Source organism: Mycetomoellerius zeteki, unplaced genomic scaffold (assembly GCF_001594055.1).
Source record: "Mycetomoellerius zeteki isolate Tzet28-1 unplaced genomic scaffold, Tzet1.0 scaffold145, whole genome shotgun sequence".
Classification (NCBI taxonomy): Eukaryota; Metazoa; Arthropoda; class Insecta; order Hymenoptera; family Formicidae; genus Mycetomoellerius; species Mycetomoellerius zeteki.
The window spans coordinates 2,700,714-2,724,802 of NW_017256393.1; the positions used below are offsets into that span (position 1 = coordinate 2,700,714).

General features: G+C 31.6%; 1 protein-coding gene across 2 annotated transcripts in view; it reads right to left on the reverse strand.

Annotated features, from left to right (window-relative positions):
- Window positions 1-4,194: 4,194 nt before the first annotated feature.
- The window catches only part of LOC108731941 (low density lipoprotein receptor adapter protein 1), a 74,157-nt gene continuing 54,262 nt past the window's right edge, over window positions 4,195-24,089 (reverse strand). For both annotated transcript variants that reach the window (XM_018462504.1, XM_018462503.1), the window contains exons 2-6: window positions 19,747-19,943; window positions 12,087-12,199; window positions 8,930-9,171; window positions 5,822-5,976; window positions 4,195-4,951 (exon numbers count right to left, since the gene is read on the reverse strand). In XM_018462504.1, coding sequence (XP_018318006.1) covers window positions 4,748-4,951; window positions 5,822-5,976; window positions 8,930-9,171; window positions 12,087-12,199; window positions 19,747-19,943 — 911 coding nt within the window. In that variant the 3' untranslated portion in view covers window positions 4,195-4,747. The remainder of the gene's footprint in view (window positions 4,952-5,821; window positions 5,977-8,929; window positions 9,172-12,086; window positions 12,200-19,746; window positions 19,944-24,089) is intronic.

Below are 24,089 nucleotides of genomic sequence, written 5' to 3' on the forward strand. Positions count from 1 at the left end.
ATTTTTTTCATCTGAATTCTTTTATCTACAATGTAAAATATTCTATTTTTATATCTATTACATTGAACATATTCAATTAAATTATAATGAGAAAATAATTTATAACAGGATTGTTAAATAATCCTAAGAACCAGGTCATTTTATTTTGAACTTATAATTTTCCGGAGCACGCTGTATCTCAGGTGTGTCGTGTAAAGTGATTCAGTCGCAATATTAAAATGTAATATAAAAGATGTTTTGTTTCACGGAATTGTGTGTAATCAAATTAAACTTTCTCTCTTATATTTTAAAAATGTGATTGAGTTCATTTACGCGGGACATTTCGCGTGTCATGAATATGCCAGACAAATTTGATGCGCTCGATTGCCGTACGAGAACCTCGCTGAATAACAGTTTTGCGATTTGAAGAGCTTCCGTCAAGAAGACGAAACTTTTATACGTACCTATATCATGCACATGGATTTTTGCGCACACACGGAATGTAATTGGAGATTTATTTCTCAAGACAGAAAGAGAGAGAAGAATTATACTTCGCGGCGTATAATTGCGACAGTTATATAATTATGTAGTTTTACGACTTATTATTACTGTATAGCTGTTGTTACGTTAGGTTGATAAGAAATCGTTTAAAGCGTGGAGTGCAAGTATTTTTTTAATACACCTATCATTATCGCAATGTGCGGTTCTCGTGCGGTGTGTGCGATTGTTAACACCAGTCTCAAATAAGACAAGATAGCAATTAAACATAAGCAGCCCGTAAATAAAAAAAATAATTGCTAAGTATTTATATGAGAAGATAGGCGACAGAGAAAGAAAGAAAGACATACAGAAATGACGAAGCATCCAGGCATAATATAATTACGATATGTAATATGTATATTATATATGTAATATATTCCGTCGCTAATTAAAAAGCGTCAGAGAGTTTTCAAAGGGCGGACACGAGGACTTTTGATATTGTTAATATTGAACTATCAATGCGAGATGAGAAGATATTCCTGCGAATAATTCGAGAAAAGAGTAAGACGTATATAACTATAACTTTTCTAAGAGTACTTCTGTAACTCTAGCGAGAGATAAGTCGAATTTAAACTTATATATGTATAAAAAATCCCACGGAATACACCGAAATTTTTCGGAATATTTTCCGAGTTTTTGAGATTGCGACATCTGTAGAATCATCAAAATATGTATTTCGGGAATTCAGTAGTATTTTCAGATATCTTCTAAAAATTCCTACAATATTACGATACATAAATGTATATTACATAAAAATTATCAGAATATTCTGAAAATATTTTCAGGATATTGTGTCCGTCTTAGATGAGAATATCTTCTCGATAATGTATTCATCTCGTGTTTCACTGGTTTGATATCTCTCAAAAAAGACAACTAATGTAATTGAAAACAGAATTTACCATTTTTAAAATCAGCCCAATTTCTGATTCTTACAAAAATCTATCAGAAAGAAAAAATTATGAAGATTGATGATAAAATCTTCATAAATCGATTAAGGAAAAAAAATAAAAAATATCTAAAAATAACACGGATACACAAAAAGACTATCCTCGTGTACGTGATACTGGCTTCTTCTCGATTTACTAGAACGCGCGTCTGGAAAACTATTCTTTTTCACAAGTTACATTCGTGATGTACTGACAAAATAAAATTCTGTTAAAACATATTTTTCTTTCTCTATCTTTAACACCATACCACTTGATCCTTTAAAAAAAACAGTTCTGTTCCAATGATCTCTGTTTAGCTTGTGATAATAATTGTTGATAAAATAAGCTCTATCAACATAATTTTTCACAATTCTGAATGTAAAATAACATCAGTGATGGGATTAATTAATCCTTGCAAAACAGAATAAATCGATATTCGGATTCGTTTTAATAAAAGATGGGAAATTTCTTGTTTTTCTTCCGTGCAGGGATAAATCGTCAGAAGATGCATACATGTCAGAGATACATACATATATTTGATTCGTGCTGCTTACGGACTACGAACATTTAGCGCAAAATGTATATAACATTCCCGTGGTAATACGATGCACAAGTGCGATGACAATGTGCAATTAGTGCGCAGTTATGTAAAATTACCGTCGTTTCGAGCTGATTGTTATCAGCGCAACATATTTGGACGTCCGGTCTGAGATTAACATCGCCATTAGTCCGTACGTGACAAAATAACGTAGTCAAAAGCATCTTTTAAATGGTTAAAAAGGATCTGCTAATTTAAATATCTTATTTATTCATCTCTGAGTCGTTTTAAATATTGATATTTTGCTTAGCATCTTTTAACTTCTTTTTGACCATATATTTTGGCACTGCAAAACTCAGGCATCTAACTTTTTAATTGTAAAGAACTTATCGATGAACATAAAAAAAAATTTAGAAAGTCTTTAATATCTACATTAAAAGCAAACTTCAATATTTTATGTTATAAAAATTGCTTGTACGTAATGTTTCTTAATAATACATTCTTAAATTAATAACATATAAAAATTTTCATATAAAAATAAACAGAATAATTTATTTACAAATTCAGATTTCTTTATGTTTAAAAAATAATAAAAAGAAAAAAATATTTTCGAGAATCTGGGTCAAAAAGGCATTAATATATGAAAGAGTGACTATTCCGACTATTTCATGCATCATCTCGCGATAAATTCTGCAAATCTACGAAAATTCTCCATCAGAGTGTAACTACCTTAGAATCGATATAATCTGATCTGATAATCTAAAAACGCTTCTCTTCGAATATAACACTGACTAATGGACAGTAAGTTATCATATGTATTACACTTGTTATATCTTCATCGAAATCGAACGCAGTCCTCTGCAACTTACTTATTCACAAGAATTAATAATCAAACCGACAATCGTATCACGCAGAAACGAAGATCTTAACACTATCCAATAAGACGTCATCGCAATAATTACGTACAGATATGATATCTAAAACCAGAATACAATATATTTACGGTTTAACAATCGATAAATTAAATATCAATATAGTTAACGCTAAATCATGTTAACGCTTCTCGATTATTTATGGCATTATTACGCCCTATCAACTATTACGCGCACATATACATCAACACATTAATATTTAATATGTAATACGCAATATTGCGATATTTCGAATTTCGATGGCAATCGCTCGCCGCCGATATTATCAATGAAATCTCCATCAGCGTAACAAGTCCATCTGACAAATTTAATTCTCCTTCGAAGAATATAAAAATTACCTTCGAAATATATAAAAATTCCCGTCAGGAGTATAAAATTTCCATGTAACGTATGAGCTATTTGCAAATGATATCTAATAACGCAGCTTTCTCGATATTTATTTATGACAAATGTTATTTTTGCGAGAAACTTAACGAATTTCAATTAAGAAATAGTCCAGCTATTCTATCAAGGGCTTGACCACCAACAATTACGTAAAAGATCATCTCTATCCAGCACCGTAATAGGGAATCGATCTACGAAACCTGTTGTTTTTTTTAATTTTATTTTTTTGTTCGTTTCTCTTCTTTTTTACCGTAGTATGTTTTTAACAAAAATAACAAATGTATATTAACTCTGGAATACGTATTTTTACGTGACCAGAATACACTCGAAAATTGCTCTAAAGTAATTTAGCCGCGCATTGCACCGCGTAAAAATATACGTGTGTAAAACATTTGAATCATGTACGGGATTAAAATATGGCAGCGATATTTTCCGATTTGGACGGGACATATTTTTAGTTCAAGGTACACGCGCGTATTTTTTATCCGCCGAAATTTCGGTTTACTGTGTAAAGTATCTTGATGCAAGAAATGGTATATTCATAACTATTACTTTTTTACTATTACTTTTTTATATATCCCGATTATGTATTTCATAATAATTTCTATAAACTTTCATTTTAGAATAAAATAATAGATACTTAATCACGTTAATTACAATTTATTAAAAAGCATGAAGTTTATGAATTAATTTAATTAAATATTAATTAAATTAATTTTAGAAAAATCTGCTTTGTTTGACAGATCATCTAATTGACCATCACATTAAGATTTTCAATTCTCCGATGAATTTTAAAATTAAAAATTAATCTTATTCCTCTGTCATGAAGTTTATGAAAAACGCGAGTTTTATATATAAGACACTAATTTTAATCTAATTTCCAGAGTTAATACCATTAAAAACGATAAAAAACGAATGTCTTAATTCTTAACACTCACACTCTCGTTTATTAATGTTTGTGAGATATGTATGTAAAGTAATTGGCACGGGTATATGTATATTATTACGCATTATACAAAATTCATTAGAAATTGATCCCACCCCGATTACCGTGATCTCTCTGCTGCCGGTTGATTTCCTCTTTAAAAAGAAACCACTATCGTATGTCAACGTCATCGTATGTTGATAGGAATCACCCACGCCCCTCTAACGAATACAAGAAACCCCGTTGGACTTAATAGTCTCATTAAGATCACACAAAAATAGACACCATTGCGTTGGCATCCCCGCTGTCTCTCTTCAGCGTTCAATAAAAATATGAATAATCAGCGAAGATCGTCACCTTTCCGAATTTTAAACTCGCGATCGGAAGCTGCCGAGATAATTCGGCGAGGATTTTAATGATTGCCGTTGGTCTTTTTGGATTGGCCGTTGTCCGAAAGGTGTTTCCAGAGGCCTGTGATCAACGGCACATCCCTGAAGCTGTCGGCCGCTGGCTATTTTGCCTGCTACGAGCACATCAAATCGACCGACCTGGACTCCCCCCAGGCATTTTGCACTTTGAAACCGGCGCTCGGTCGAGGCACCACGTGATGGGCTGGGGTCGTAGATGCCGTCGTGTGGTGCTTAAGCGTTGTCATAGGAATACTGTTGTTACTTGCTGCGCTTTTTTTCTGATTTTTTTTCACATCCGAATCCTCCTCGAAGCATACCTGAAAAGAAGCAAACGTTTCACGCTATTCGACAAATTTTTATCTCTTTTCCTCTATACCTATATTTGATTATAGGTAATAATAAATTAAAAGTAAATTCGATTATTTCGGTTAATTCACTAATTTCTTTTTAAATTGTTGTTTTCTAAGTATAAAATTACTAATTCCTGGAATTTTTAATCTTTTTAGAATTATGTAGAAACAGAAAAAACAGAATATGTGAATACTAATAAATAAATATACGTGTGTTGATATTTTTAAAACTTTTAAAGAACATGTGTAAACAAAATTATAAATATTCTGAGTATTTTAATTACCCAAACAACACAAAGTCTAAAATTATGACATAAGACGTCTTTAAGTCGTCTTTCAGACGCAAAAAACCGTCTTATGACCTAATTTTAGACACTTTTTGTTGTCTGGGTAATTATAATTAATAAAGTATATAAATATACACGCTAAAATTCTCCATGCTTACTGATTTGAAGAATAGCAGACAAAATTTCTTTTGGCGCGCCTAAATCCCAGGCAAACATAAAACATAAAGTATATTTAAAGTTATCCTTTTTAAAGAATTTTTAAACAAAATTACTCTGCTATTTCAGATATTTTAATTTTGCTTCAAATATTCTCCTTCTGCAAAAGAGCAGCTTCTTACGTCCTATGACGCGATGCAGATCAATGACGTATATACATAGCAACGCGACGTGGAGTACCTATCGATGAGATGTAGCAAACTGGGAAGGGATCAAACGCCGTAGGATTATAGTATAGCTTTGCTGATCGGTCGGTTTTTGCTGATCGATGTACGACGACGACGACGATGATGACGACGCGTCAAAGAGAAACTTTCAGCGTTTCATCACTCACCCATGAATTTCCCGCTGGTTTGGGCTCGTTTGACAAATCAATTAAAAGATTTTTCTGACTGTCGTTGCGCCGCTGTTGACCGTTCTGCTTATTTTGTTCATTAATCTTGCCAGTAGTAGTCTTTGTCTCACTGGAACTCTTCTTTTCATTATTATCTGTAATTAAAAATTCAGAATAGATGATACTAAACAAAAAAGTAATGAGAAATGTATCTGTCAGTTATGGAAAATTTTCAACAGAAAAATAGATTTGCAAAAACGCAAAAATACTTTTTATCACAAAGTTTCGTAGAGCATTGCGATAAGTTAAATAAATTAATTATTGTCCATTTGCAACCTGGGTTTATTTGCAGAAATTTTAGTACGTAAAAATCCTATATGACAATTCCGAAGCCTCGTATACATGTTGAATACTAAAATCTTGTTTTTCATGGAATATCGTGATAGAGAATTGAAAATATAAATTTAATTTTACCAGATGATAAAAGAAAAATATTTATTTCCAAAATGAAATACATGCGTGAGTTTTAGTAAAGCTCTGCACCCAAATATTTGATGCAATATGCAAAAGCAAAACATTTCCACGTACAATCTCCATAAAATGAAATCCTTAAAATAGACGAATTAAAAATCTATAAAGCAGTTTCGCGATATAAATCGAGAATCAACTCGATCAAATATAAAAATATCCGTTTAATCTAACAAATCTATTCTTTTGATACGAATTTTAATATGGTATTTCAGAAGCGGTAAGAAATCGGTAGCATTAATGAAAAGTATCGAATGAAAAAATAAGAGATCCTACTTTCTATAAAAATTATTTATGTAACTTTTATCAAAAAAGTCTTTCAAAATAAAAAAAGAAATGGGATGTTAAATAAACTGCATGAATTAGAGTTAAGCTCTTTTGGAAGCTTAATTCTAATACAATTCATAATTCGCAGATTTCAGGCATTTAGTATTCTATTTATGGTTTTACTTTTTATACGTTATAATTTCTATGTTCGTATATATTTCAATATACATTCTATTTAGACTTATATATACATTCTATTTAGTTTAGACTCTCTTTAAGTGTCTTTTCGTATTATATAGCATAGAATTAAAGATAGAATTTCTCAAATATATTCTATCTTGAATTTCGACATGTATTATAAATCATCTAGAATGAGCTTTAGATATAGAGTTGCAATATTGTGTTACTTTTTATTTGAATAAAATACAGATAAAAAGCAGCGAATTGTAATCGAGATACCAAAGAGAGAAACTGCAATATTTCTGCTGGTATTTATCGAAATGGCGCGTGAGACACAATGCGCAATGTGCAATGTGTATGCTGGTGTGTGCCATCCTGATATTAACGTACAATTTCCTGATTCTCTTGTGCCAGATGCCAGAAGGCACCGCAATATCCGTACTCTCGGTGGTTAAGTGCAACGCATATATAGGCACTGCACTTTACGATCAACGCGGCGCTATACCTCTTTATATACTGCACTTGCGCGAACTCGCTCGAGATTAAGGCAAGTGGCAAGCTTTCCGAAGTGTAGAAATGAAAGCCAGCAGCATTTCTAATTACCACTTTATACGTAGTGATACGAAGTATTTAATTTTTCTACGGGCTGTGATCGCGTAACTTGTATAACTCCCTACAAGAGTTGAAAATCTCAATTCTTTCTATATTGATAATCATGTAATCTATGTAGAATAAAACCACTAGTTGTGAATCACTCTTTAAAAAAAAATCATATTTTTATCCAGAACAATACCAAACAATTGATAAAATATTTAATAAGTCATGATCATAAAGATTACATTATGAATGATTTTATTCCATTTCAGTACCGTTTTATATGTTTTAATTTGAATTAAATAAATTAATAACAATTATTCATAATTAGACACCACGTACTAATTGCGGATCAATTCACCAAATGCTTTATCCTTTTTAGTGGCGTTATTACATCCCATAAAAATAATAAAAACGATTTGCGCATGCATATCGTAATATATATACTGAAATTATAATTGATGATCCACATCCAGTTCTAGGGTCTAATTGTGGATCATGATGCCATTTTAACACATTCAAATTTATTTAAAATTAGTGACAGTTAAAAATCAATGATAATTAAAAAAAATTAATGAAAATTAAACATTTAGCAATAAAAAATGGTTAAATTATGAATAGTAACACTTTACACTTTTTGCATATAGACATGTATATTATTTTATATTTTATTTTAATGCTTAAAATAAATAAATCTTTTCGGGATGGCATCATTTGACAAGTTTTTAAACATTTTTATAATAAATTTACGCAATAAAACTATCGTTATAATATAGTGATTAAACAACACCCGCGGACACATTTAATTTCAACTGAGCATAACGTTGAGTTTTTCCATGAAATCTAATGCTATTTACTACTTACTAAAAGCAATAAGGAAATTCTTATGATATTACACTTTGAATGAATTTTTAAAGGTACATACGTTAGTTAATCTCGCACATTTAATTAGTTAACGACATCAATAAAATGTGTAACGCTGTTCCTAATAAATTAAATTAAATTGACACTTAAAAGAGATAAAACAAATGCTAAAGAATCTTGTAACATGTATCATTTAATGGAAAATATTATAATTATTTAAATATAAAAAATAATCTGAAACTAGTGCCTGATCCACATCTAGTACTTTTACCCTAATTTCTCGTAATTGAAAATTCAGATTTTGTCTAAATTTCTAATTACACGTTCTAATTACGAATCTTTGAAGATTTAAACGTTTTCTAAATTTTTAACAAAAAATTGCTTTATTAGTTATTGACTTTTTAAAAGAGACTATAAAATTTATTAAGACTCTGTATTGTAAAGCTCAGTTTAGAAAAATATATATACATATATATAATTTATATCACAATTTAAAATAGGATTTTATTTATAAATCAACAAGTATAGTCGTATAGTTAATATTTTGTTAACTTTCTTTTAAATTCCTTTCACTTTTTATTTGGCTTGCTTATATTTCAACGGAAAGAATAATCTCTGTCATTTCGAGACATTCAAGACTATCAGGAAAGTATACTAATGCGAAAGCTTTCTCACCGATCCTGTCACCTGTCGAGGGAGGGCTCTTATCCTGTGCGTGATGGATTCTGGGATCGGACTGCGACAACTGCCACGCCTGATAAGCCGTGTTGAAGGCCTGTGCCACAGTCAGCGTCACTGTCTGCGCCATTTTTCTCTTCGGGCAAAGAAATGCGTGGCACTCCATCGTCTCGTTGAGATTCGTCGCGATGAACGCGAACACGTGATCGTGCGTCGCGTCCGCTGAGCAGTACGAGATCCTGAAATAAAAAGATAACAGAATAAAAATTAGGATGAGCAGAATAAGTTTTTTAAATTAATTCATTCTCTTTACACAAAGAAAGAAAAATTATTTTTTCTATTAATAAGAAATTAATTGTTTTTTTTTAACTAATGTATTGGATACCATTTTTATTTTCATTGAAAGAAATAAAAATGTTACCCACCACATTAGTTGCTTTCGCGCGCTTTAATAATATCTTAATAATGGCGATAATTTGAATTTTTTGTGTGACGCTACACCAGTCTGCACGCATATCCGGCGAAACGCAACTATGATATGCAAATCCACGCCCATCGCTCGCAGCAGCAACCACTTCCGTTTATGTCGCACGACAATATTACTCGCCGTGTATAGTAGTCGAAAATTTGCTGGAGGGCACTTAGGCGAATTCTAAATTCCCTAAGGGAAACGAGAGTAATATGCGACATGAGTGAGATGCACCACCAACGGTTACAAAAGAATGGATACTATGAGCTGACATTTTATGAACTCCTTGTTAAGATAAAACTCCTATCTTTTATTTTAGATAACAAGGTGTACTACTCATAATCAATTTATAATCAAATCAGGTTATAATCAAGTTATAATCGATTAATAACTATATATTGTGTGTAATATAATATAATCATGTAAATTTCAAAAAGTTTAATATTATATATCACAAGAGAGAGAGAGAGAGAGAGAGAGAGAGATACATATAATACTATGTAAACTAATAAATAATAATTCAATACATACAAAGACGATTCTTTGTACAAAAATAATACTACAAACATATTATTGTACAAGAATAATAATTTCTGTTTCTTTACACAAAGCTTCTTTGTAAACACTGATTTTTCTTGAATTTTTTATTCTCTTTTTCATGTTTTTTTCTCTCCCCGCTCTTTCTTCTCTTCTTTAATCTCTTTTCTTTGCCTCTCTTTTAGTATCGCAGAGTTTTTAAAGTTACGCTATTACAGGCGAGAGCCGATAATACCATCGGCTCCGAAATAATGCTCTTTAATGCTTTTAATCCCACGGCTTAATTTTATTCAGCCGCGCGTCTTTGCACGCTGGTTAATTAACTCGCCATTAACGATGCCGAGCGGTGAGATTAAGAGAATTTATAACCGGCACGTCAACCCTCGCCGCGCTCGTTGTCGTCATCCATTTTTTACGTGTCCCGTGAAATTTCTCGTTCGCCACTTTAGCGCACCTCCGGGCGCATTATGCGCTAGAGGAACAAAGCCAACCACCCCGGCGGGCTTTCAATGTAACAATGGAAACCACCGCCTGGTATTTCACTGGTCGGTCTAACGAGTCCGCGGGATCATTATCGCGAGAGAAGTTCGTTTCATTCGTACATTCGTTTGCACCGCGCCGAAATTCGGCGAAGCTCTTCCAAAACGCGACGTATTTCCCGACCTTTTCATTGTACACCTTTCTGCCTCTGCTACTTTCATTATATAATCTTAACATATTTTTGTAACAATCTGGTCGAACAATGGTTACTTTTTTATATTTAAGAGTTAAATAATTCTTTTATATTTATTAAACTCTAGGCTCGTTTCGTCAATCACACATTAAAATGCATTAATTTAGCGTTTCTTTAAAAGACGAAAAAGAAGAATACATTGATCTTCCAAACTGGTATTACGGAGAGTTAAAATCACATACTCTGCGCTAATAATTTTTTATGCGATATAAAGAACAGCATAGATATAATTGAAAGATTCTTAACTGTGCAACTTGGCTCGAATTTTTTTAGATTCACTTCTTATAAGTGTAGGTAACTAGTAGATAAATAGATAACTAGTATCTTGTGTAAGAATCCTGTATAAAAATATAAATAGATTGAAAAAGTTATAAATAATATATAATAAAATGAATATATGTATGTAAAAACAATGCGAAATATCACTTTTTTACTCACAACACACATTTACAATTAAATTTAATATCTAATTTCAACATGCATACTTAAAATGTGATTCAGTTTTGCTATTAAAATAATATTCTTTTTGATAATTGAAAAATTTTAATTATTAAATGATATCTAAGAATATCATTTTTTGCGCACTTCTTACCGCGCTGATTCCAAATTAGCCCTTTGAATTTTATCAATTATAAGGAGTCCAATATTTACTTCTTGTTACTCTTTTGAAAAATTTTATTTGAGCGTTCATACGGTGAATAAAATGCTACAAATAGGGACTAATGAAATAATCGTTGTCAGTGAACACGCATTTTATAATTCTTTCGACCATTAAGACTGAAAATATCGCATAATCTGCAAATCGAGCGACAGCTTGACAAACGAAAGAGAGAGAGAGAGAGAGAAAGAGAGAAAGAGAGTAGGTCGGAAATAGTTTCGCCTGTAATTTCCTGTAACAAACATCGAAATCGCGCACGCTCGCTGCATCATCACCATCACGTCATTATGTGGAATTGTGATGCACTCCCAGGCGTACATATATATGTATGTACAATATATATATGTATGTACATATACATGTATGTACAACGAATACAATTCAACACCGGGTCAGCAAAACAAGCAGCAAACTGGCGAGTTTCACTTGGTGAGATTAAAATTTCAGTTGGACTGGCGCGTGAAAAATAATTATTCATTATCGGGGTTCGTTCGTCAGAGAAAAAACGTTTTCTTCGGGAAAATGTACATTATATTTTTGTCATGGAATTTATATATTTATGTATTCTAATTTCTAATTACGTAAATTATTAATCTCTAATACCCACTTCTCACATAAATGCTTAAAAAAGTTTTATTTGTAAGATTAAACGTAATGTAATGCAGCATGTTAACAAATTTTTTTAAGTTAATACAAAGTAAATTGCTAATCATATTTAAGATTAATCTGTAATTTAATAGTTAATCTAATACCTCACCTGTATATCGACACCTGAAGTTGATCCTCTTCGGTGGCTAAATCCGTCATTCTAATTCCTCTCAAGCTCACAGCCAAAGAGACCCTTTGCAACTTTTTTCCGCTCGCCTTCGCCTGTAATAATTAAGTCAAGCAAGATAAAAAATTACATCCATATCATCCATTAACAAGAAAATTTAATTTAATAAAAATATCTTTATTCTCCCTGTGACAATTTTGTTTTAAAACTTAATAACATAATGTATTTAATATAAAGAAAGCAAAAATACATAATATATATATTTTACAAAAATAGAATAATAGTTTTCATTTTGCAATTTTCTCTAGGCCATCAAACATTTGAGCATTAAACATATAAAGTTTAATAAAGAAAAATAGGGGAGACCGGGTCTCGTTGGCACAGTTTTCACAATTTTGGCATTAGATTTTTTAAACAATTAACTATTATAGTTAAAATACATCAGTGTGATAGAGAGAAGTTTTCTCTAAATTTTGCCCCAATTGGGATAAATTGGTACATATCACAGTATAAATTGTCTTTGTGATAAATTCTATATTAAATTAACAAAAACGTAAAAGAAAAGTAATAGAAATAAAAATTAAAGAATAGATATGTACTTCTTACTAAAATTGTATCTTTCAAAGTTATTTTGTAATCATCAAACAGCAAAATGTTGTTACAGAAAAATAAATATAAATTATTTTAGTTCTACCTTATTTTAATATAGAAATATTAAATATGAAGTGTTTTGTCAGAGTTAAATTGTAAATGAATGTTCACACCATTGAATGCGGTACAATAAGTCAACCTAACCTTTTCTTATGATATGAGCCAAAGTACCCCATCCCTACACACATCTGATTTTGACTACTTTATTGTAATAAATTACTATTGTTACTAAAAATAACGTAACAAATACTTTTCTTTTAACTAATAATACATCATTTAGATTTGCTTTCTCAAGCCGAAGGACATTAATATGAAATTATAAAATGATCAAAAATTTACTTGCCTGCTCTTAAATTAGATTTTTTCTTTTTCTATTGTAATACTTGTTTAATTTAAATGAAACTTAGGGAGAAGTACCTATGTGTTATAAAAGAGATATATTGCAGTAACTTTTCCATTGTTTCTTTCGCCACAAATACATAAACGGAACACAATGCTAAACTTACATCTTGTGCCAACGAGATGCCGGTCTCCTCTACTCATAATAATAAGATATAATATATTTTTAATCACTTTATACTTTCGTATCTAATTATGACATTATATTATTTTAATTTCTAATTAATTTAGCTTATTTCAAAGTTAAACAATAATTTTTATGTTCTAAGATTTAACTTGTGTCTATAGAAAGGATGGAGGAAGTAGGAAGAAAAATCTGCAAGAACTTTAATTAATTCTTTATTATAAAGCAACTTTTCCTTAATTCGTTTCCTGATATCTGCGGCTGGCAAAGCATCCCTTTTCTCTGCCATGTGAATATTCAAATCTCAAGAAGATCATCTGATAGGTCATCTGATAGAATAGTGAAACTCTATCGATTTCGTTCTATTACATCGACAATAATTTCGTCGTTTGCTCGAGCAGAAGGCGATATTTACTGAAGGTAGGAGTAGATGCATGCTCAAGAGTAAATACGTGGTGTAAATCCGAGTAAAGTGAGGCAATAGCTCGATTAGAGCCTTTTTCAGAAATCAAATATCTCGTTGTGCTAAACTTGAGCTCTCTCGCGTCGCTCCATTGCAACGCAATTACGGGTCTTCGCGCGGATTAAGCGGTCCATTTAACGATTTAACTCGCGCATGGAGATTCCGCCGCCTTAATCGCAAACGTCGCACGAGAGATTCCGGAGCGTTCCCTAATCCGATAATTCTGAAGTGGATTCCGCATAGAAGGTCTCTCTGTCACGGACGCGTTATTGTGGAAGGATTTGCTTAATGTCTTCGCAATCTAATTAAATTTCAGAAACACATATGTATCACGCTCGGAAATGTCACTTTTATCAAAATATACTATGAAAATACCATAAATAAAATTTAAAAATTTAATTCAATTTAAATTGCAATTTTTGTCTCGTAGAAAAAATTAAGAATGCAGAAAAAATATCATATAGGCTTTCCTATATATGAAAAAAGGAATTTAATAAAAATATCAAATAATGTTTTCTGTATATGAAGAAAAAAAATTTAATAAAAATATCAATTTATTGATATTTGTACGACTCACGAATTGACATTATTGCTTGATGATAGAAAATATTTATTTAGAAATGAAATCCTTCTTTAATTTATACATAATCGACGTTAAAATTATTAAATCTGACAAGAAGCTAATGCGATGAAAATGCAAGCTTTATATGTATTAAATTCCATATTTGTGATTTATCAACGATGTATTAACGATGTTAACATTTGTAAAATTATTTCGCATGGCACTCGAGCTTTTAATTAAATTCTTTGCTCGCTTTTATTTAAATAACAATTACCAGAATTAAGCGAAAAGAGGATTGATATTCATGTTGTTTCGAGCAAAATCTGTGGAAATATTTGCACATAAAGTTCCGCAATGGATTTAACGAATCCTTTCGCAAGGAAAGAGAAAGCAGCGATAACTAAACTCGAATCCCATTAACACAAATCCTATCTTCACTTATTTTTTAATATAAATAATATAATATAAGGATTTTTTATTTTATCGCGTTTAATCTGCAACAAAAGTGTGTCTATTCAATTATATTTTTGACAGCTATTTGTTGTGAGAAACCGCGGATATCGAACAAATATTTCGTGCTCCTTCAATAAATTAAATATCCCAGTTCACTTTATCACAGTATGTTCCAAAAAGAGACTTGAGAGTTAAACTCAAACTTTTTTAACGCAACTCTCAAATTCTGTATTCGCGACTGGTTTTTCATTTACGATTTTACGAAGTCCTAATCCAAAGCGCGCTTTACTTTTCCTTGACGAAGCAAGCAACGAAAGCAGCGACTTACGTCTAGCAATTATTTATATCTATATTAATCTGGATTACACATATATGTTATAGTAATCTAAGGCGTCTGTACCAGTAGCTTCTTGCTCGCAAACACTGAATAGCATTATCAGCGAGAACTTGCAGGAGTTGTAGGTAGCAACTGCATGACGGAAATGCGAAGTTGCTTTTATGGTCGCGACATGGCAAGATGATGCTGTTGAACGCGCGAATAACTTCTGCTTCGCGACAGAAACATCTTAATCAGTAACTTAGAGTAAATTATTTCGAAATTACAAAAATAAAAGCGCTTCTCTGCTTAACAATCGGAGTGTAATATCCCAAGAATATTCTAAAGTGCAATGGACTCAGTATACGTATAGATGGCAAAATGAAAGTTATTATATAAATTTTACAAATTATTGCAAATTAGTTTCTCTAGTAGAAGAGACGTAAATAAGCAACAGGATTTATCGTTGTCAACGTGAAACAAAGGCTGCCATAGAGATGGAAAGGATGCCCATCCAATCTAGTAAACCAGTAAATGAATGCGATGCTGCGAAGAAGAACTAACAATAATGGACGTAATTACGCAGGTACAAAAGATGATGAGAGAGGATCAATCGAAGTAGTAGACTCCGGAGGGTCAATTAGCGCAAAGACGTGCAATGAACATTTCAATCCGGAAGTTCCGACGCGGAATACGATTGGGTGCGTCGGGAAACTTTCAAATCAGTCCAAAACGAGAAAATTCGCAAAAAATAACTATTTGATCGCGTTGCAGCAAAAGCGCTCGAATGAACACAGTTTAATGCAATACTAACGACCTACATCGTGCAATGCATACCGCAAAGCACACTCGTATTTTTCATCTCAATCTGCAGTATATATTGTATAGTTAGATTGCATTTTTGAAGTTCTGATAAATGATCTGCAGAAAAAGAGATAATTACAAATTGTGTGAAATTACAAGATTCCTGAGGATTTAAATAATGTGAAAGGCAGTGTTTTAGGAAATTGTGAAAAAAGAGAGACAAGGAACTGAAGAAAAGTAAGGAGGATAGGATTATAGATTGAACTTCTTTATGAGAGGTATATCTACAGGGTGTATCTGAAACAATGCCCACTAATCATATAGTGCTATTTCTAATAAAAAACTGAGTCGAAAAGTCCTCTACAATTTTGTAATTTTCGCAATATTTTTTTTTAGTTATCCAATGAGCAAAATGTCTAAAATCAACATATAAGACAACTTTAAGATATCTTTAAGAGTTCTTTAAGAAACATCTTCAAGATATTTCACAAAGAACACTAAAAGATATCTTAAAATTGTCTTATACATCGATTTTAGCCATTTATTTGGCAATTTTTAGAAATTAATATCTCGTTAACTATTATGAAAATTGCAAAATGGTAAAGGACTTTTCGACTCAGTTTTTTATTAGGAATAGCATTGTATCATAGTGGACATTATTTCAGATTACACCCTGTATATTACTACAGGCTAACTATGAAAAAATTGTTATTAGGAAAGATATAAGGAGACACGTAAATAAGCAAAAAGATGAATGTTTCCCATAACTCTGCAATAGCAAAATAAACATAATATATTGATATAAATTTGGAATAGTATAAAAGATAGTAGTATAAAGAAGTGGATAGAGAGTATAAAAAAAGGTTGTGATATATGTAGAATAAGAAATGTATGTAAATTTGGGTTTAGACGATAGTAACATTTTGTGATATGAATGTAGATCACCGTAAAGAGTAGAATAAAAAAGTTATAGTATGTAAGACAGATAGGTAGGTTTAAGTTTAGTAATATATACGGTAACATTTTAACAGTGGGTTCTCAGCCAGTGAACATGAGATATGGATGGAAATGTAAGTGAAACTGTAACCCAAGTCTTTTCTTGGCTTTTATCAAATAAAGTAAATAAATTCTTCAGAAATTCTGTAAGTAATATTTGTCATAAATGTTAGAAAAATATTATGGAAAAATGCAAGTTGTACATTAATCTTAGAAATTATAGGTTGCTGATATTATTATAAGCCATTTTTATTATAAATATATAGTAGATATTGTAGATTTATTTTTCTCGGATATATGTATTATAAATAATGCAAATTATAAATAATGCAAACACTGTTGATTATATTTATTGTGAAATGAGAGAAATTCTGATGTATGCGTTTCCATCGTGTGTTGACTGAATCCCTTCATTAATAACTGCATCGGGAGGAAATTGCCGAAATACATATATTACCGCTTTCTGCAATACTGTTCGTGTAATCTCGCGGTATGAGTTGTAATCACTTCGAAATTGGAATTATATGAGACGCGGACGAAGTTTCGTTATTAATTAATCATGTTCCTCGGATCGCTATTAAATCGCATAAATTCATTTTCCTCTATCGATTATGCTATTCAACAAGGATTTCGCTGTTAAACTAGATTGAGAAACTGATAGAACTTTGTAATTTCATATGACAATTTCTTCTATCAATTATAGCCACAACTAAATCACTTTTTAAATCACTTTTAAAAAAGAAACTTTTTAAATCGTTTTTGTCACAATACGTTATTGCCACTCTAAGGCTGGGTTGTTCCACTTTTCGGTAAACTTCAGCTCACTATCTTATAGCGGAATTCGGTTGGACGCATTCGTGCGCACTATAGTGCATATTAAAGCCGTTATATACTAATTTAATCTGTGTAAAAATAAAATATAAATATTTCGGATTATAAAATACAAATTTTACTTAACAGCACAACAAAATGTATTAAGGATTTTATGGTTTCGTTTTTATATTTATATTAAACACATTTTTACATCCATTTGTGTACGACGGCTATGTACCAGTGCGCACTGAGTACGTTCAATCGAATTCGCTATTACTTTCTTACTCTCCTATGTTCTTACTCTTTTAGCCTTTTGTTTATCCAAAATAAGTAAATTACCACATAGTTTCCATCCGAAGATGGAACAACCGGCCCTAATTCGCATGTGATTTTAATAAATAAACAATATTTATTATCTTCTATTAATTATTAAGATACTTGAACATGTACTGTATTCGAAGTGTATGAAATTTTTTCAAAATAAATCAGAAATTTTTATCAGAGTAAATTTTTTTTAAATCGACATCCATATTTAATAAAACGTCAAAAATTGCGAGCTTGATGGTATTTTTACGTACAAAAAAAGTAATACTAGTTTTGTCGGAAGCAGTGCTCGCAATATTTCACATACGAAGTCAAAAGTAATTAGTGAACGAATGGAAATTGGATCAATTAAATAACGGCGTTTCTCATTAATACCGTTTTTGAACATACTTTTTGTGCATTTTTTGCCTCCGGTGTTCTTGAACACTAGCAGGCATGATTTGCAAAACGTATATATGATTCAAGTTTCGACTACTCTCTAAAAATGAATCAGTGTATTATTACTGACCTCAGTGCTACACTTATAACTGTAATCATCAGCGAATATTTACTGTTTTTCAGTAATAATACACTGATTTATTTTTAGAAGTTATGGTTTCTACAGATTGAATCTGTAGGAAACTATAATCTCTAAATGTGAATCAGTGTATTATTATTGAAAAACAGTAAATATTCGTTGATGATTACATCAGTTATAAGTGTAACATTGATGTCAGTAATAATACACTGATTCATTTTTAGAGAGTAAATCTTTAACGTCAATTGCTTGAATCTAAATGACATTAACAACATGGAAGAAAAAGAAGAAAAAAATAATACAAATGACATTAACATGGAAGAAAAAGAAGAAAAAAATAATAAGAACACCATCAGCCGTGACAGAGACAAAGCAGCGAATAAACATGGCACAAAGTAATCACGCTTCATTTTCATTAACTCTATTAACGAACCCGTGGCTATACGCGAGAAATTAGTACCTTGCAATTTCAATTAAATTCTCTTCACGGCGGTTGCGTCGGAAAATGGTTGAAAGTAAATTACACGGTGCGATACAATTCCAACGATAAATAATACAGTGGCAATTTCCAACGCAAGCGGCAAACTTGCGCTCTCTCTTTCTCTCCCCCTCCCCTCTCTCTCGCCCCTCCCTCCCACTCGCTCCCCCTCTCTCTCCCTCCCCTCTTTCTCTTTTTTTCTCTTTCTCTCTTCCTACACATGTTAGATTTGATAACAAATTGAAAATTTTGAATAAAATGTTGTTACTCGTTCGTTATATAAATACAACGTAAATAGTTTCATAGATTCATATACAAAAAAATCAAAAATATTTCTACACATAATTTTTTACGTGTTTTGTGTACTAAAAAAAATACAGTTTACATACTTTTTAAGTAAATATGTCGCAAATTTATTATATTTCTTTGAAACATTGCACCCCAAAGTATAATTAGAGAGAAGGGAACTTCAATAAATTATATTATAATTAAATGCAACAATCACATGTGACAAAATTCACAAATTTGACACAGTCTAACCTTTTCTTTTTTTATATTTGATTTTTTAGATATATAATAATAAAATAACAATTAAAGAAAATTGGAAGTATATAGAAACAAAATCCAAATTTAAAACATTTAGTGACATAATTAAACTATATAAAGAAATTGCAAATCTAGAAACGCTTTTCAGGATAAGTCCAGAGAGTAAATTATGAAAAATATTTTAATATATACGTACCATCGTAATAACGGTTTTGATGGCTTCCGCAGTGGCTTCCTCACTCGAAGGCGTTTCGACGAGGGTGCTGCCCAAATATTTGAGGGTGAACCTCGCCTCAGACGCATCCTCAGATTCCTCCCCGTGCGTCGTGCTCGTCGAACCGCCACCCTCCACGCACTCGCGGCTGTTCGCCAGAGCCCATTCCTCGCATAGCTCTGAAAGTTAATGCCAAGTGGGATATTCAGACGAAATCGATGGGTGAACAAAACCTATTTCGTGAAGATTGATCGTATCGCGGAATAAAAATTTCCTCCAGTTCAAATCAGCACGAAATTTCTCATGAAATATGTATTTTGCTGTGTGAATATTACGAAAACAGAATTAGTCCTAAAGTCCTCCTAGAACTTTCGTAAAAACTAAACCTCGAAATTTCGAAAAAATTAAATATTAAATTCGTTTCGTTAAATTTATGGATAGAAATGACACAAGGGTTATCGAGATTATAGCAAAAAGACGTGAGGACAAAAATTTGAAAACTTTCGCTCTATGCAGATAACGAACCCGACGGTGATAAATTCTGTGGTAGACGGAGTAACCAATGTAACATTAGTCCAGGTTAGTACAACCACACAGCTAGCCTCGTTGTCTGTCTATTTTATGACAGGAATGGCCGCGCACCTATCGCAATAATGGATATCCGGATGCACATATATCGTGTATATAGTATATATATATGTGTGCATACAATATACATATATATATGTAGGTATATGTAAATATGTGTATATAATACGTTGCGATTCTCTCTATTCCGAAATTCGTCGAAATTCCACCATTTCACAAGTTAAAAATTACGATGCAAAAACATTGATACAACATTTTGTAAAATTTGATTCGATAATGAAACAAGAGTTGTTTTAAAAGTTAACAGCAAATTATCTGTCTCAGAGAAAGTTCATGGAAATCAGTTATATCATTCTTGATCGAAGTTATAATTATAAAGTGAAATAAGAACTGCACGTTATATAATTCTACGATGAAAAATGAAAAGTTTTAAAAAATTGCAGAGAATTATTTTCCTCGAAGGAAGTTGATGGAGATGAATCCTTTCGACAGAAATTATAATTGTTATAAAATTAGAAAAACGAAGAACGACTTTTGATTTGCTGCGTAATAAAAAAGTATCGAGTAAAGAAATTTACAGGAAATTATTTCTCTTGGAGGAAGTTAATGAATGTCAATCATTTTATTTCTAAAAGTAATTATAACGTTATAACATAAATACAATATATTTTTATGCGTGTATTTATATCAAATGATTCTTTCAAACCTCATATTATCACTCTCGTTTCTCTATTCAGCATAATGCACTTGATTTTTCACAGTATACAAGTTTAACAAAAAAAAAAAAATTCACGAAACCACTTTGTTGCCGCGATTCGTTCACACTGCAAGTTTTATGAAACGATATCAATAGTTGTCCACGCGCTATTGCCGATCTCGCGAAAGTCTGAAAGTTCGCGGGCAGGTCTCTGTGCGTCGTTATTGTCGGATGTGAAACTTTGCCCGCAGAACAATTTTGTAAAAGCGGCGAAAACTCGTTACCACTCGCAGTTCGTCATGACGTCTCGATCGAGAAAAGAAAACTCACGGTCCCACGGGCATTTCCTCGACGAACGTGTTCTTTTAGGAATGTTAGCGATTTTGCTGCGACATGTCAAAAGTTAACGTGTTCCCACGATATGGCAATATATGTCCTCTTCGTTCTGATACGCAGATCGACTGGAGAAATAAAAGTATGAGCCGCACAATTCAATCAAACTATCATGTCGCTTCGTACAGTATATTTTTAAAAATATAGAGTTTAAAAATAGCGTTTGCTTCCTTTTCGACTAAAAGTTCGCATTAAAAATTTTAGATTATATAGTAAAAATTTCATAATAAAAATTCATTTATTATAAAACTTTATATCTTTTTTATATATTTGATTTTAGAAATCTATCTATAAGACTCTAAAGTTTTTGATTTCTGCGCTGCTACAGAAAGTATTCCAAATAAATTCAATGACTTTATTTATAAAAATGTAATTTCTGATATTAAATCTAATATTAAATCATTTTCAAGAATTAATGTTCAAATAATAAAATAAATACCATAATGCTTTTGAAATACTTAATGCGAGATATTGTTCGTGATTGTCGTCGAACGAATATATAGAAGGTAGGCGTTCTCGCAAATCGAGGCACATGGGAAGACACGAAAGCGCAGGAAATGCGATCGCTGCTAGTCCCATTTGTATCAATTTGTCAATGAGCACTTCCTGCACAATCTTTTTTTCTTTTGTATCGAAGACCATCAATCTTTAGCGACCTTCTAACGTCCAAAAAGAGATCCTAGCTCGATTTCGCAATAAAGACGGCAGCTCTGAGCGATACATTTCTGCGAAAAATGTTTTGAAAATGAATCTCGGCGTGATATTATGATTATGAATGATATATATATATATATATACACACAAAAGCTAAGAAATTTTATATTGAAAATTATGATAGAGCGATCTTTCTTCTGTGAACTTTTCGCTGTAAAAGAATTATCTTCAGATTCGTCAAAAACATCTCCAAAAGAAAAAAATACAATGCATTTTGTGATCTTCGTATAATTTTTATAGACGTGATCTTATATTAATGTATTGCAAATTATCTAGTATACAATATTTTTTATATATACACTATATTCAATATGTATCAATTCAATATATCAGTACAAAGTACGTATAATAAAGTATTTAAAAAATGTTTTTTTTATGTAAATGTATAATGATTGTCATTGGCTCCAATTGGATATACAATTATGTGACATGAGTTCAGAACATTGCGTATCAAATTGAATATTATTCACACATTTCCTACTTACTATCATTTATATGTGAATCAAGAACATTTTACATTGATTATAGATCTAGATAGTATTATACATTATCTATAAATTCTGAAGAGACCTATTAACTTTTATTAGTAACCGAAGGATTTTTATTTAAAAAATCATTTTATTGACTAAAATCGACTGTGAAAAAATTACATTATAAAAAGATTATTTAAAATTGCATTATAAAAAGCTAATGACAACGATAAATATGTGTGTATTTACATATTTTACATTTATATACACAGTTGGAAAAAATGTGTTGAATGGAACATGCATAAATCGCATGTTCCAAACGGTCCACTCAAAATTTTTAGTTAATTGTACACAAGATGAATATGTTAGAAGGTAACACAAATATTATGTAAGAGAATAAATACAAAGAAAGATAACATCGACACAGTTTGTAAATATACCGTGGGAACATATTTTTTTTCAGAAGATTAACATTTATGATATGTTAAATTAACATATATTTCATTCATTTGTCTCAGAATTTACGTTTTAAAACACATTATTTTTATGTTACTTGTTCACTTACTCATAAATTGTGTCATTTTGACACTAAAAAACATTGAATATCAATTTCATAAAAAATCTTTAAATAACATAATCACATTATATTAAATTAACACTCGAATATGTTAAAAAATTCAACACAAACTGTTAACACAATTTTTTTACTGTGTACGTAGCGCATAAATAGTATTTATTATATCCTCATACCGCGTGTATCTTTTACGCACACGAGTCAAACATCTACAAATATTTTGAAAAACATGAAATTATTGATCATGTATCAATTTATTTGCTTTATGAAAGTTAGACATAAAAAATAATAGTGTGGTGTGTCAGAGGATCAATTGTAAAAATCCTTACAGTAATCAAAATGTTAAAAAATTATATTATTCCCGATTTTTGTGTGCAGATTACATGCTAATGTGTCGAGCACATTTCATCAAAAAAATATATACTTTCACATGACAGTCTGTTATATTCCTATTATCCCTGTCTATTATTTCTGTTCTCGGAGAGGAACAATCGTTATCTTCGACGTTGATATGATAAAATTCAAATGACGACGCGATGAATTTAACAGTGACGCGAATATATTCCACGGATGTTCCTTTCGACAAAATAAGAAGAATTGAGACTCCGGCGCCTGATCGCCGAGTATTTTAATATTTCAACGACCGCGTTGACAGAGCGCTACGTGAAAGTCATTCCGCGTGCGACGTTAACAGAAACGCAGTGCCATCCAGCTGAAAATTTATGCGAACTGCCTCCATCCGGAGCGAGACGATGTGGAAAACCGATATAGTGTCGCGCACGTCTCTGAAATTCCATTGTGGAAAAGGCGACTGAGGGGTGACGGCAATGCCGGGAAAACTCTTGAACGCCCGAGAAACTCTATCTGCCCTCTGTGAAATTTCTAATCG